At 38.1% G+C, this 12,977-nt stretch overlaps 1 protein-coding gene across 4 annotated transcripts in view; it reads left to right on the top strand.

The window, feature by feature from the left end:
• NALCN (sodium leak channel, non-selective) overlaps nt 1-12,977 on the top strand; it is a 265,363-nt gene that overhangs the window by 30,277 nt on the left and 222,109 nt on the right. For 2 of the 4 annotated variants that reach the window (XR_012511758.1, XM_074378485.1), the window contains exons 4-6: nt 875-958; nt 2,123-2,262; nt 2,354-2,482. Coding sequence is in view for 3 of the 4 variants with exons in the window: in XM_074378485.1 (XP_074234586.1) it covers nt 875-958; nt 2,123-2,262; nt 2,354-2,482 (353 nt within the window). In the remaining variant the exon portion in view is untranslated. Of the gene's footprint in view, nt 1-874; nt 959-1,972; nt 2,263-2,353; nt 2,483-12,977 lie in introns of all 4 variants that reach the window. The other 2 variants (XM_045520146.2, XM_074378486.1) reach the window with 2 other exon arrangements.

Raw genomic sequence — 12,977 nt, 5'->3', positions numbered from 1 at the left:
ATGATTTTATCTTCATCAACATCCTGCAACATATTTTACTGTTTTTTTAAAAATCTTGGCATTCTGTTCATGTTTTTATTTTCTAAGTAGGATGACTCAGAGTTGGTAATGACGTGAGCGAACTCAGAATTGAGTTTCACAAATTACAACAGAACCAGTGACTTAATGGGGCAGTCCTAAGAAAGCACTCTAAAGTTTTCTTTCTAGTGAAGGTTTATAATTTTGACCACATGGGGTTTACTGTTTTGTTATTCCAAATGAACTACTTTTTTTGAGAAGTCCAATTTTTATAAAAATAATGCATTCTATTTTCAGAGTAGAGTCATTATTTAAAAAAATGAAAGTAGTTTGTCCTCTTTACCTTTTTTTACGTTTATAATCCCAGTTAAAGTTAAAGTCAATTTATGTTTTCTTTGAAAATGTTTCTTCATCTTCACTTCTTAATTTAGTTCAAGGTGAATTTTTGGTTAGTTTTCCACTAGTGGTAGTTGATCCCAGAGATTTAAAGGTCTTCACACTGGCCACTTCTAGGAGTGGTTGCTTTTAGGACCTAAGCTGCCTGCCAAGTAGGATAGCCTCTGGTTCCTCATGAGGTAGAGTCTGTGTGGCTAAAAGCAAAAGCAGTGATGTCTCCCCTCTGCATGAACTTAGCATTTCACATGCAAAGTTCTGTGGTCACTTGTGTTTAAAATTTTTTTTCCTTATATATATAATGACATTTAAAACGCTAAAAGTGTTCCTTTTGAAAGTCTGTTCAATTATGATACAAAAATTGTGGATAGTTTATACTGAATTAACACTTGATTATTCCTTCACAGATGTTTTTTGAAATTATTCACTTTGCCTGATAATGCCATGTGAAATTTATTTTTAGGGGGATAGTTCCTATGTGAAAGATCGCTGGTGTGTTTTTGATGGATTTATGGTCTTTTGCCTTTGGGTTTCATTGGTGTTACAGGTAATTAAAATTTTTTAAATTACAAGGGGGTATTTTCCAAATGGGCATGATTTTGCATTGAAAATCTAAATAGATTTATTAAAGAATATATGTCAAATGTGATTGTATAATTTCCTAAAACATTGTGTTTTTAAATGTTTATTGTTAGAAAAAGCCTAAAATTTTAATCATTGTGAGTCACATTTTAAAATTATTTCACAGTCAGAAATAAAAATCAATACTGTAGGAAATTATTTCTAATTAAACAGACATTAAAAATATATTCATTGAAATAAGAAAGAACATGGAATGAGATTTCTGTATTTGTAGAATAAATTTTTGAATTTAAAAATTAAAATTGTAGTGTTTTATGTAACTGAGTTCTCACTAAAAAGCTAAAAATAATATAAATGCTTTGGGATACATATTGCTCAGCATAAAATATTGATTTGCAAATAGAAAATGCCTTACTGTGAGAATTAGGGAACGTATATTAAAATGTCAGAAGGAGGGATTTTGTTGGAAAACAGTGGAATTCATTTCCCATGCATTCATTCAGGCTTGATTTTACACTGAATTTAAATGAAGTTCCTATATTCTTCATTAAAAAATTCACAATAAAGTAAATTCATAGTCCATCCTGCAAACTCATTATGGTGCTTACTGATAAGCTGTCCTTATTTTTATAAAGTTCACCTCTCCAACAGTCTCATTTCATCCTGCATATTAAATGTGTTCTTTTCCATTTAATAACCATTGTATGATTGACAAATATTCCTTAATTATAATTTTGCCTCTGTTAGTAAATGGAATTCTTTTTCATATTTTTCATAGTATTTTTAACTCTTTCTTCATTACTTTCTGGTCTAGATAGTCAGAAAGTTCCACCAAAGAACATTATTGGGGGAGGCAGATTTAGCATACTTATTCTGTATTCTAAGTAGGCAATTCTTTTTGTAATAAAAACTGTGTCTTGATGAATTATACAGGAAATGATTAATGACACTTTTAGTTTATGTATCTGCTTCTCTTAAGATAACTACAGCTTCAATATGTGCCCCAGAGAAAGTTGATTTCAGCAGAAGAGAGTGTGGGCACAGGACGCACCTCTGGTTCTGTCTGTAAGTGCTCTGACTACAAGCAGTGCTAAGCGAGAGTCTGAGCTGTTCACCTCTGAATTCACAGGTATTTGAAATTGCTGATATAGTTGATCAGATGTCACCTTGGGGCATGTTGCGGATCCCACGGCCACTAATTATGATCCGGGCTTTCCGGATTTATTTCCGATTTGAACTGCCAAGGACCAGAATTACAAATATTTTAAAGTAAGCACTGCTCTTACATAGGTTAAGGGGAAACGTTTATGACCTTTTTTGGGTACATTTTAACTATTTTACCTATTTTTTTTCCCTCTAGGCGATCAGGAGAACAAATATGGAGTGTTTCCATTTTCCTCCTTTTCTTTCTACTTCTCTATGGAATTTTAGGAGTTCAGATGTTTGGGACATTTACATACCACTGTGTAGTAAATGACACGAAACCAGGGTAAGTTTATCTACTAACTACATTTTAATCTAGGTGATTGACCAAGCTGTTTCTGCAGTTTTCATGAGAAAAACCTTCTCAATTTTTAAAAAAGTATTTATGTGCTCTCTGTTCTGTAGCCTCTGCTTCTTCAAAATTATTTTGTGTGATTTTTTAAGACAGGTGTTCAAGAGAAGACAGATTGAAAAATGTAACCCTAAGGGAAAGTAGATTCAGCAAATTCAAAGTGTACATTTAGAAAGTTTCCTTACGGTAGGAACATAATACCATCGGAGTATTTTCATTTATTATATAAATAAGATGGGAATGGAAAATGGCATAACTACTTTGGAAAGCAGCTGAGCAGCTTCTTAAAAAGTTGAACACACACCTACCATTTATACTAATCACATTACCAAATGAAAACATTTGTTCATACAAAGACTTCTGTGTACACTTATGTATACTTACACATACAGAGATTTTATTTGTAATAGCCCAACTTGGTAACAATCCAAATTTCCATCAATAGGTAAATGAACTAACAAACTGTGGGATATCCATGTAATGAATACCCTTTAGCAATAAAAAAAAAAAGTATGAGCTATTGATATACACAACATCTCGAGTGAATCTCAAAATTATGTTGAGTGAATGAAGCCAGGTGAAAAAGATTACATATTCTATGATTCCAAGTATCTAAAAATTCTAGAGAATGCAAGCTTATCTACAGTGATAAAAAGGAAGTCATTGGTTGCCTGGGATAAAGGTTGGCACAGAAAGAGGACATTCCCATGGGGCAATGGGAAACCTTTGGGATTGATCAGTTTGCTCATTATCTTGAGTGTGGTTTTGTGCATATGTCAGAATTTAGCAAGCTGTTTATTTTAATGTGTGCTGTTTGTTGTATATCAAGTATACTTTGCTAGAACTGTCTGGAAACGTTTTCGTGTGAAATAGAAATCTAATATCTTCATGTGGTTAGGCAATTGTCCCCACACTATTTTCTGTGTGTTGTTACAGAATTCAGTGCCGTCGTCCTCATTTACTAATTCCCTGTCTGTGTTTGGGTCTGTACCTGTGGTCTCTGTCGTGCGTAAGTGACCTGTTTGACTAACCCTCCACCAATATCCCTCTGGGGCTCCTTTAAATTTTAATATGTCTGTGCACATGGGTCACGTCTCCAGCTCCCAGCCTCACTAGGCCCGCAGCCCTGTCTTCTGCCTCTTGTAGGCGTTGAAACCCAAGCTCTCGGCTACTGGACACATGGTCCCCATGGATACCACCATTCAGTCATCTCACGTGTTTCTCTTTTTCTAGTTTTTAGTTTCCTCTTGCATTTTGGCATTTTGGGGACGCATTTTTCTTTCTTGTAAGCCCAGATGTGCATTTTTAGGTATTGTCTGTAGTGGAAGGAGTTAAATTTAATGTAGCCCATCTTGCCAGAATTCACACTCTGGCACTCATTGCTATTTTTTTCCTACTTTCCTCATTACACTGTGAGGTCCTCGAGGACACATATGGGAAAGGCCGGGGAAGATTCATTTCCTTGTGGCCAATACCTAGTATCCTAGCACAGAGTGAGTACTTAGTAACCAGTGATTGAAGGCATGGTTAATAATATATTATATTTAGACAGATAATAATAGCATTATGACAGGTTGATAAAGAAGAGGAAATAAAAAAGAAAAGAAAGAGAAAAGCAAGTTGCTAAATGGACAAAGGAAAGGTGGCTACAAAATAGAGAAGCAGTGTTAAAAAGTGGAGAAAAGCAGTGAATTAGTACAAACGCAGAATGGGAAATTTGAAGGAAGTGGTGAGTAAGGGAGTTAACTGCGTGGGTGAGGAAAGAAGTGCCTGGAAGAAAACCTGTAGGTAGTTTTTTTTTTTTTTAAGTGTATGTGGGCTGTAGAATGTGTCTAGATTGTCCCGTGAATGAGTCTGAAGGTGGAAAAGATATTGTGTGGGCAGGAGACAATAGACACTGAAGTGAAGAAAAGAGAACGCTTCTGGATAAGGGAGTGGCTGTGTTCTAACAGCAGTGAGTACAGGAAGGTGGTGTACAGTTCCCATTTCATTACAAACCAAATTGAAAGCAAGAATTCCAAAACTTCTAGCACAGCTAGAAGATCAGGCATGATGCTGCAAACTTAAATTGGACACAAACTGTAGTACAAATGAGGAAGACGGGCATCGGTACGATCTGAACTGGTGGCCCTGAAGCACCTCAGTAAGTGTCCTTAGCCAGCCCCCTGCCGTACTCAGTACTAAGAAATGAATGTCGGAAAAAAGTGTTAAAAGACCTCACGTAGTCTGAATATTAGCTCCAGCTCATTACTTTATCCTAAAAAAAAGTTCACTGTGAAGAATTTCATAGATGTTGGCAGAATTTCAGTTACTCGAGACATAACAGTTATGAGGAGATGTCTGCATTTTCTCTCTCTCATATTTGTAAAATCTGCCCAAGAATGCTACGCACACACACGCACAGCTTGCCTTCTCCTCGTGTGGTTCTTAATTTACTATTTGGGAAGAAAATACATAACCGGCCACATGGTTTTATGAGTAATACTATTCATAAAAACAGTTTTCATAAGTTTGATGATTTATTTCAAGGACCAATCATTTATACCATTTTTCTTTTAAATTTTCAGTTCAGTATTAACTGAGTTTTCAAGTCCCACTTACAAGCAGAAAAACTGTCAATACCATTTTACCGTTAGTTCCAGCCCAGACATTAATTTGCTTTATTTTTAAAGACTCAAAAAATGTCCAGAATTGGAATGAAAGACATAAAAATCCCAATTAAATTTTTTTTCCAATCTTTTTGTTTCCTTTTGTTGCTTCCCAACTAGGAAACATCATAAACATCTGAGTCAGATATTAAGCTGATAGTCGCGTTTCCAGCAATCAGTGTTGCCAGTTGCTGTCGTGGCCTCATTTCTCTCAATCGTTTTCCTTTAACAATTGTTCCAATCTCTGCTTAATTGACTTGCATGCACTATATCCTAATAATGCGAGAGCTTTCAGGCAGAGGTGTGTCTGCTCAGAAACCTGTGTATCCTAGGTTTCACGGCTGACGTCTGGAATTGATTATGTTTAATCTGCAAGACAAATGGAATAAATAAGGAAGCAACGCAGTATGGTGCAGTTTGGCTTTTGAATAGAGCTAATTTCTTGTGAAGCAGATAGAAGGGCGTCTTAGCTGTGTCCTCAGTAGCATCACTAGCGAAGCTTTAGCTTCATGGATGGTGACCTAAGGCAATTATGGAACAAGTAATGGGATTTGACTAAGCAAAGCAGTTCAGTGTCCTAGAGAGAGCTGAAAAGAGCAATGGCCTGTGGCAAAGACAGGTGTTGCAAAATGCCAAATGTGATGGCAGAAAAAAATCTCCCTGAAGCTAGAAGAGGGACCTGTGAAAATGAGCTGGTAGGTGAAACGGAAAAGATGAAGACTTACCTGACACCTTATCATCATTCCTGAGAAAGGAGAGAAATTTATTCAGAGCTTAGTATCAAATAATGAGATCTCATTCCCAAGAGCAAGATCATTAGAAAAACTTTCAGGTAAGTAAATGTAAATGTTCAGTCGATGAAAGTTTACTATGCAGAGAGCACGATTCAGCCAGGAGTTCAGGTAAATATTTGTAACGACTGAACCATTAGCTCTAAGACGCAGAGGTCGGGGACCACACATCACCGCCTGCTCTATCCCTGTTCCTGCAGAGTAATTGTTAATAACTTCCTTTTTGATCTCAGGAGAGTCTCAGTGTGGACAGTACATTTTATGTTCACCCCACCGAGCAGCAGCTTTTAGGACTTGGTATTATATAAAATAGCACTAAGACGTAGACCAGAGACAATATAAAGTTGGATTTGGGGGCAGTTTTCTATTGCTGGTCCAAATAAAATTCAAGCTTTCCCTTTAGGGTACTTAGAAAACAAATGAATTATTGTCTTATAAATTCTGTTCATAAAAGTAATGAGATTTTTTTTAAATGGAAAGTTCAGAAGAATTAAAAATAGAAACATAGTGGAACTTAGGATATTAAATTTTAGTGTCCATGAACTTTATCAAGAGAGGATTTTGTAGAATCTGTAAAATCGTAAGTGTCTCAAATTCACGCAAAGTTCTGTGAAGTCTTCTTGATTTATATTTAAACTTCTTTTGAAAGGATGAAAAAAGACTGCTCTATAGAATTACAGAATTCATGCTGAGATGTCTGCCAAGTGGGAGATATAAGAACAAGTTTGGATATTGGAAACAGTTTCTTTAAAATATTTGAATAAGAAATGAAAGTACTCTGATGGTACCTGTAGATTTCTAAATAAATTAAGAGCAAGGATTGTGAAGCGCCTATTATATCTCAGATATTTTGCTTATATACCTAATTTTTAGAACAATCTGAAAAGGATTATTTCTCCCATTTTTCAATGAAGATAAAGTCTCAGAAAGATGAAATAATGTGTCCACGTGGTGAGTGATGGAGCTGGGATTTCAGCTCAGGTCTGCCTTCCAGATCGTGCTTGCTCCAGTATTTAACCTCCCTCTACGATCGTGTAATCCCACATTTAGGAAGCTGTTTTGCACACAGAGCCACGTCCATATGCATAAACTCTTCGTGGTGTGTGTCATCGGGAAAAGTAAGGTACATATTTCACCTGGCTATCCATCTCTGTGGAGACGTTATATTCCAGGGGATTCAGTCTCATCTGAGTCTATAAAATAGTGATATGTAGTGACATATTTGTATTACTCATGTATCTCTTTTAAAATCGTTGTGCACGTCCATCTCAGAGATGTGGACCACCTGAGCCACCAGTTAAATTAACCTTTCATATGATGATAATTTTTAGAAGTTAAATATAAGAAAATATTTGAGAATAAATCAAACCCCCGTATGAAAAATTCATACCTGTGTGATTTTCACCAAAATAGCAAAAACATTTGTGAGAGTCTTCCATATAAAAAATGAAAATTCTACAGTTTGAAAAGGATCTGAAAGAAATTGAGTGATTTCTTTTGGCCAGTTACAATATAGCTCTTCTTTTGTTGTGACGGTTACTTCCCCAAAAGAGGATAATGTAATAATATAGGTTGTAAGATATGAGATACGAGTCCTCTTTATTATTAGTGGAAATAACCTTCATTGTACAGCTCTTTGTTATTTTCTCACGTAATACTCATAACAACCTGAGAAGTTGTGTTCTGCTTTCATACTCTGTATCACAGTGAAGGAAGTTAAAGCTCAGGAAGGCTAAATAAGATGTCCAAGATGAAACAAGTTGGAAGCGGGCAGAAGCCGGGTTTAAGCCCGGATCTCCCTGACACAGATTTCTATGCTTTTAAATATTCCGTTGTAATTTGGTCAATAGATGAGATGATCTTCCATGCATTTGTATCCAAAATATTTCAGTAAAACATTTAATTCTTTTTCGATGACAAGGAGCACATGCTTAGGAGACAAGTCCTAAATGAGGCAGATGAGTAAGTGGTTAAGATCGCTTATTTTAGGACTGAATTCTGAGATGATATACTGGAACTTCTGAGCATGCTGTGTGACTGTGAAGTGAAGAGCCAGCCAGTTCAGCCCCGGGCAAACAGCATTGACTGTAGTTGCCTTCGTAGAAATCATATGCAGTATCATTTTGACATCTCGGGTTCAGCCAGACCAGCCTGCTTCTCCCCGTGATAGAAGTCGTAGAAGCATGCATTGACTGCAGCAGCACTAGCAGTCCATTCGGGGAATGCATTTCTAGGGTTAGATCTCTTTTTGCAGAGAAAATCACCGGGGGAACTTTGTGAAAATACAGACTACAAGCTGCATCCTTGGATGTGTATTTACAGGTGGGACTGAGATTGCCAGACTGGCCAGGTTAGAAAGCAAGGATTTAAAACCTTAGTTTTACATTAAAATTCCCAAAGACATGTTATTGGCTAGAACATGAATTTGCGTGGCTTTTTAAAATTAAACCTTGAGTCTTCGAGGAATGCTAAGCTCTTAGCTGCTAGAGCTCCCCCTGGGGGTGACTTGAGTTTCCTCCTCCCTTAAGCCTGTTCCCCTAGAAATGTCTGAGAAGCTCCAGAGGTATTTCAAGCCTCTTGTCATTCTGGCAAAGAAGCAGTTTGTCCACGTGTTCTGAGAACTGTAAGGTGGTCATCTCAGTTTTATTCATTCAGTGGCTCACGTGTGTTTAGTTCTAGCCATCGAGTTGGCAAGTGCACGTTGTGGTTGAGGACATCTGGGGACAGGGGCTTTGGCACTTCCCAGATCACTCACCACTAGGGAGCCCTTAGCATCCTTGGACCATCTCAAAAGGATGGAAGCCTTTGGAGTGAAAAAAAAAACCAGCTGCTCTCCAGCCATATAATTCCGCCAAGTCCGGCAGTAAATGTAAATATATTTTGATCTCCTAATATGTAGGAGGCACTTTATACTCAGAATTGCTAATTCATAATGTGATCTCACAGGTTGGGTGTTATGATCCTCAGGAGAGAGGAGAGGAAATAGCTCCTTGCCACACATTCATGAATTGGCGAGATCACCAACTGAAGTCCTAAAAGCTTGGCCCCCAGTTTTGGGGACCACGAACCATCATGCCATCTGCCTCCTTACAGATAGCTTCTCACCCCGATCTCCTGGTTCCTGGAGAAAAGAGGAAGGGGTTACTGCCTGAGTAGCTCCTGGCCTGGGTTCAGTGGTGGTAGACTGTGTCTTACAACCTCAAACAGTTTTCACATTTCTAGTTTGGAGCTAGCTAATCACTGAATCTTCTGGGTCCTGATGCTTCGCCTTTATAATGCTCTTTTTTGATTCATTCACGTACCTCTTGTCGCCTGACTTTGGCTCAGGTGCCAATCTCCTGGCACCTGTCACATGGATTGTACCTTATCCCTGTTGGCAAGGTAGTGAGAAATACAGATAAGGAAGTCCACTTGGGGAACATATATTATTTAAAAACTATTCAGATATAACAAGGTAAGGTAACTTTTAAAATTTTTTTAAATAAAATAATGTCACTTAAATTTCATATGATGTTTGAAAAACTATTTAATTTTACCATTTTGGTGCATGAGGAATTCAGTTCTTTATGGCTTCGCCTGTCTAGCCATCAGGAGAGGCTGGAAGAATGGAAAAATCATATTAAAGTACTCACAGTTTAACAGGAAGGAGAAATTTATTTCCTAATTTCTTAGAAAATGTGGCAGATTTACTTGGTTATAAAAAGAGCTGTGATGTCGATATTATTCCCTTTCACAGACTGTTCGTCTTGTTTTGCAGCCCCTTTCAAAGTCCAGACAGAGCAATTGAAAGTTTTCAAAAATCAATAACTAGTTTCATCTCTGCAAATTCTACGGTGAGATTTGTTTTCCAAAGCCTCCTGCAATAGAATTAGCCAGGCCAGTGTATAGGAGTTTTTAATTAATCCTGAAGGAGGAGGCTAAATAGAGGTGAAAACCCAGCCAGATGAGTCTCTGGAATGAATGTGAAAGGAGGTAACAGCCAGCGCATGTCTGCTGTCAGCAGGTGCAGCAAGAGCGACGACCTCTGAACACAGGGCTCAGCTTTTAGCGAGAAAATGAACTTTGGTTTCATGTCTGTCACTAAGAGTGAGGCAAGCCATGACCTAAGGTATCAAAAGCCATATTCACTATTCTTCCACTGCAAAGATTTGTGTGTGTGTGTGTGTGTGTGTGTGCGTGCGTGTGTGTGCGTGCGTGTGTGTGCACGCGCGCGCTTCACTCCATGGGTTTAACTAGAAATGTGTTCTTCTGTTTATGATTTCTTCCTGGAACATAGAAATAGGAAATAGGAAAGAAACCTTCTTGATGCAGTAAGTAACAAAACGCTCTTCAGATGTGTAGTGTATCTGTTGCACTGGGCTTTGCTGTGCTGTGACTTCCTTTTTTGGGTCTCTTGACAATTTTCTTATGGAATGATAGTTTCCTCACAGAATGCAAACTTCAGAAATACTCCGTAGCTTGGCCTCTGGGAGTGTCTTTTATAACAAATGGATCAGATTTGGCTTTTGAGAAGTCAGCATCTTGATTAACTTCAGTTCAGTTCTTCCAGGGGGAAGAAAAGTAAGAAAAATGTAAACAAAATCGCTATCTATAAATTCTCATTAAATGTATATTTTGTGAAATCTTGCAAATGAATTAAGTAATAACCTCTTTTGTAAGTTAGTGTTTTTTTTTTCACCTTATTAGCCTTTGTCACAAATGAGGGACACCAGCACTCACCATCCACCACCCATAGTCACATGTGATGGTTCTACTCTGTGCTCCTGTAACACCGTGAGCAGATAGATAGCTCTCAAAGCACTCATCATGTTCCACTGTAGTTGTTACTCTTCTGTTCACTCCCTCACCCTAGGCAATGGAGTCCCCAAGTTGGATGTATCTTAGTCATCTCCATGGCTAGCATGTTCTGTGGCATAGAATAGACCTGACAAGAATAATTATTGTTGAATGAATGAACAGACAAATGAAGTCAAGTGGCCCCACTAAGAATATGGGAAAGACAATTTCTGAAAAGGGGCTAAATAACCCTAAGCACAGTTATGTTCATAAGTGACAGTAATGACAGAATGCCAGCACTGAATCGTTGCCACTGGCAGTGACGGGGGTTTGATGTCAGTAGAGAAAGATGACACTGTGAGTAACGAAGAGAAGAATTTGAACGTGAAGTCTTGAGCAATTGCGCTGGGTGTCCGCAAGTCCTGTGGCGAGGGGAGAACAGAACGCAGTAGGACACGTGGTTTCAGCCTAATCATTTACAGTTTCCTTTCTGGAAAATGGCATGTGGTCATTCTGGGTTTTGTAAATAGCTGAGAAGTTTCTCATCTTACAGATGAGGGAACCGAGGCTCGAATGGTTAAAGTGAATTGTCCAAGGTCATTAGGTTGGTAAGTCACTGAGCTGAGAGCTTGTGTGCCAATATACAGCTCAGTGCTTTGGGCTATCAGGAGTAATGATGGATTAACTTAAAACCATAAAACTCTCAAGTACGGAAGTACTGTTTGGGGCTGTTGTAAGCAATTTTAGCAACAAGCTCTGAACTCATTTTCTTAGATCTCAAACTCCTAAATAATGTTATTTGTAAATAGGATATTTTGTGAAGAATTAAAAAAAATATGCCAGGCAGAAAATGAAGGCCTTTTGAAAAACAGTGAGCCACCCTGAAGGATTCCATACTCATTTTGATACTTGGAACTGTGATGGCAAGAAATTTTAAATATTGACTATCTGTGCCAATTTTTAGATATCACACTAAAAGCATAAAAACAACAGGATCCAATTGTTGAAGAATTTTTCCTATGGTTACTTTACAAATAAACATAAACAAACAAATAAATTTGCCATAGATTTAAATAATAGTGGAAAGAATGGCACATTCATTCGTTTATTCAAAAAATAACTATTGTGTCTGCTTTGTATTAGTCAGGGTTCTTCAGAGAAATCGAGCCAACAGGGTGCATATATGAGAGAAAGAGATTTACGTAAAGAATTGGCTCAAATCTGATTGTAAAGATTAGTAAGACCAAAATCTTTAGAAGCCAGCAAGCTGGAAATTCCAACAAGAGTTGATATTGGAGTCCTGAGTCCAAAGGGAGTCTGGAAGCAGAATTCCTTCCTCTTTGGAGACTTCTCTCTTAAGGCCTTCAACCAATAGGATGAGGCCCACCCACACTATAGAGGGTAATCTGATTTACTCAAAGTGTACTGAATTAAATGTTAATCACATCTAAAAACCACCTTAGCAGCAACATCTAACTGGTGTTTGACCAGACATCTGAGGACCACAGTCTATCCAAGTTCAGAAATAAATTTAGCCCTCACAGACAATGTGTCAGGAGCTATAGGAAATTGGAAGCTATACTAGGTAACAGCTGAGTTGGGAAGACATCCAGTGGACCATTGACCACACAGACATGAGTGACACATGTCCCAAGTGCCAGAAATGAAAAGTGTGGGTACTTTAAGAAGTTGAAGTAGAAACACCTAACTTAGTTTGAAGGACTTTGGGTGACTCCCCTGAGAAAGTGACATTCAAGCTGAGGCCTGAAGGCTGAAAAAATGGGGTTAACCAAGCAAAGATGAAAGGAGAGATTTCTAAGCAGAGGAGAAAATGCTGAAGTAGATGGAACACACAGAGAGCTGAAGTAGATGGAACATCCAAATAGGGTTGGATGCTAGGACATTTGGACAGGCAGGAGCCAGGTCCTTCAGGGTCTTATAGGTCATATTTAAGATTTGTCACCAATGGACTTAGTGTAGGACAGTGATTAAGTGTCTCTCCATGCTCTGTGACAAATGGTTGGGAGGGGCTCAGAGAGGCTGCAGGATGACCAGTTAGGAGACTAGCTGGTGATGCAAGTAGAGGTGAACATGGAGAGAGTTGAATGAACCCAAACCATCTTTTAGAGGATATTTAAGGGAACATGATGATTAGTTCTGAGGGCTGGAGGAAAAGTAGGTCTCAAGGTGATTCCAAGATAGCAAGCTTGCTCG

Source organism: Camelus bactrianus, chromosome 14 (assembly GCF_048773025.1).
Source record: "Camelus bactrianus isolate YW-2024 breed Bactrian camel chromosome 14, ASM4877302v1, whole genome shotgun sequence".
NCBI lineage: Eukaryota > Metazoa > Chordata > Mammalia > Artiodactyla > Camelidae > Camelus > Camelus bactrianus.
This window is presented reverse-complemented; position numbering and strand designations above follow the sequence as displayed.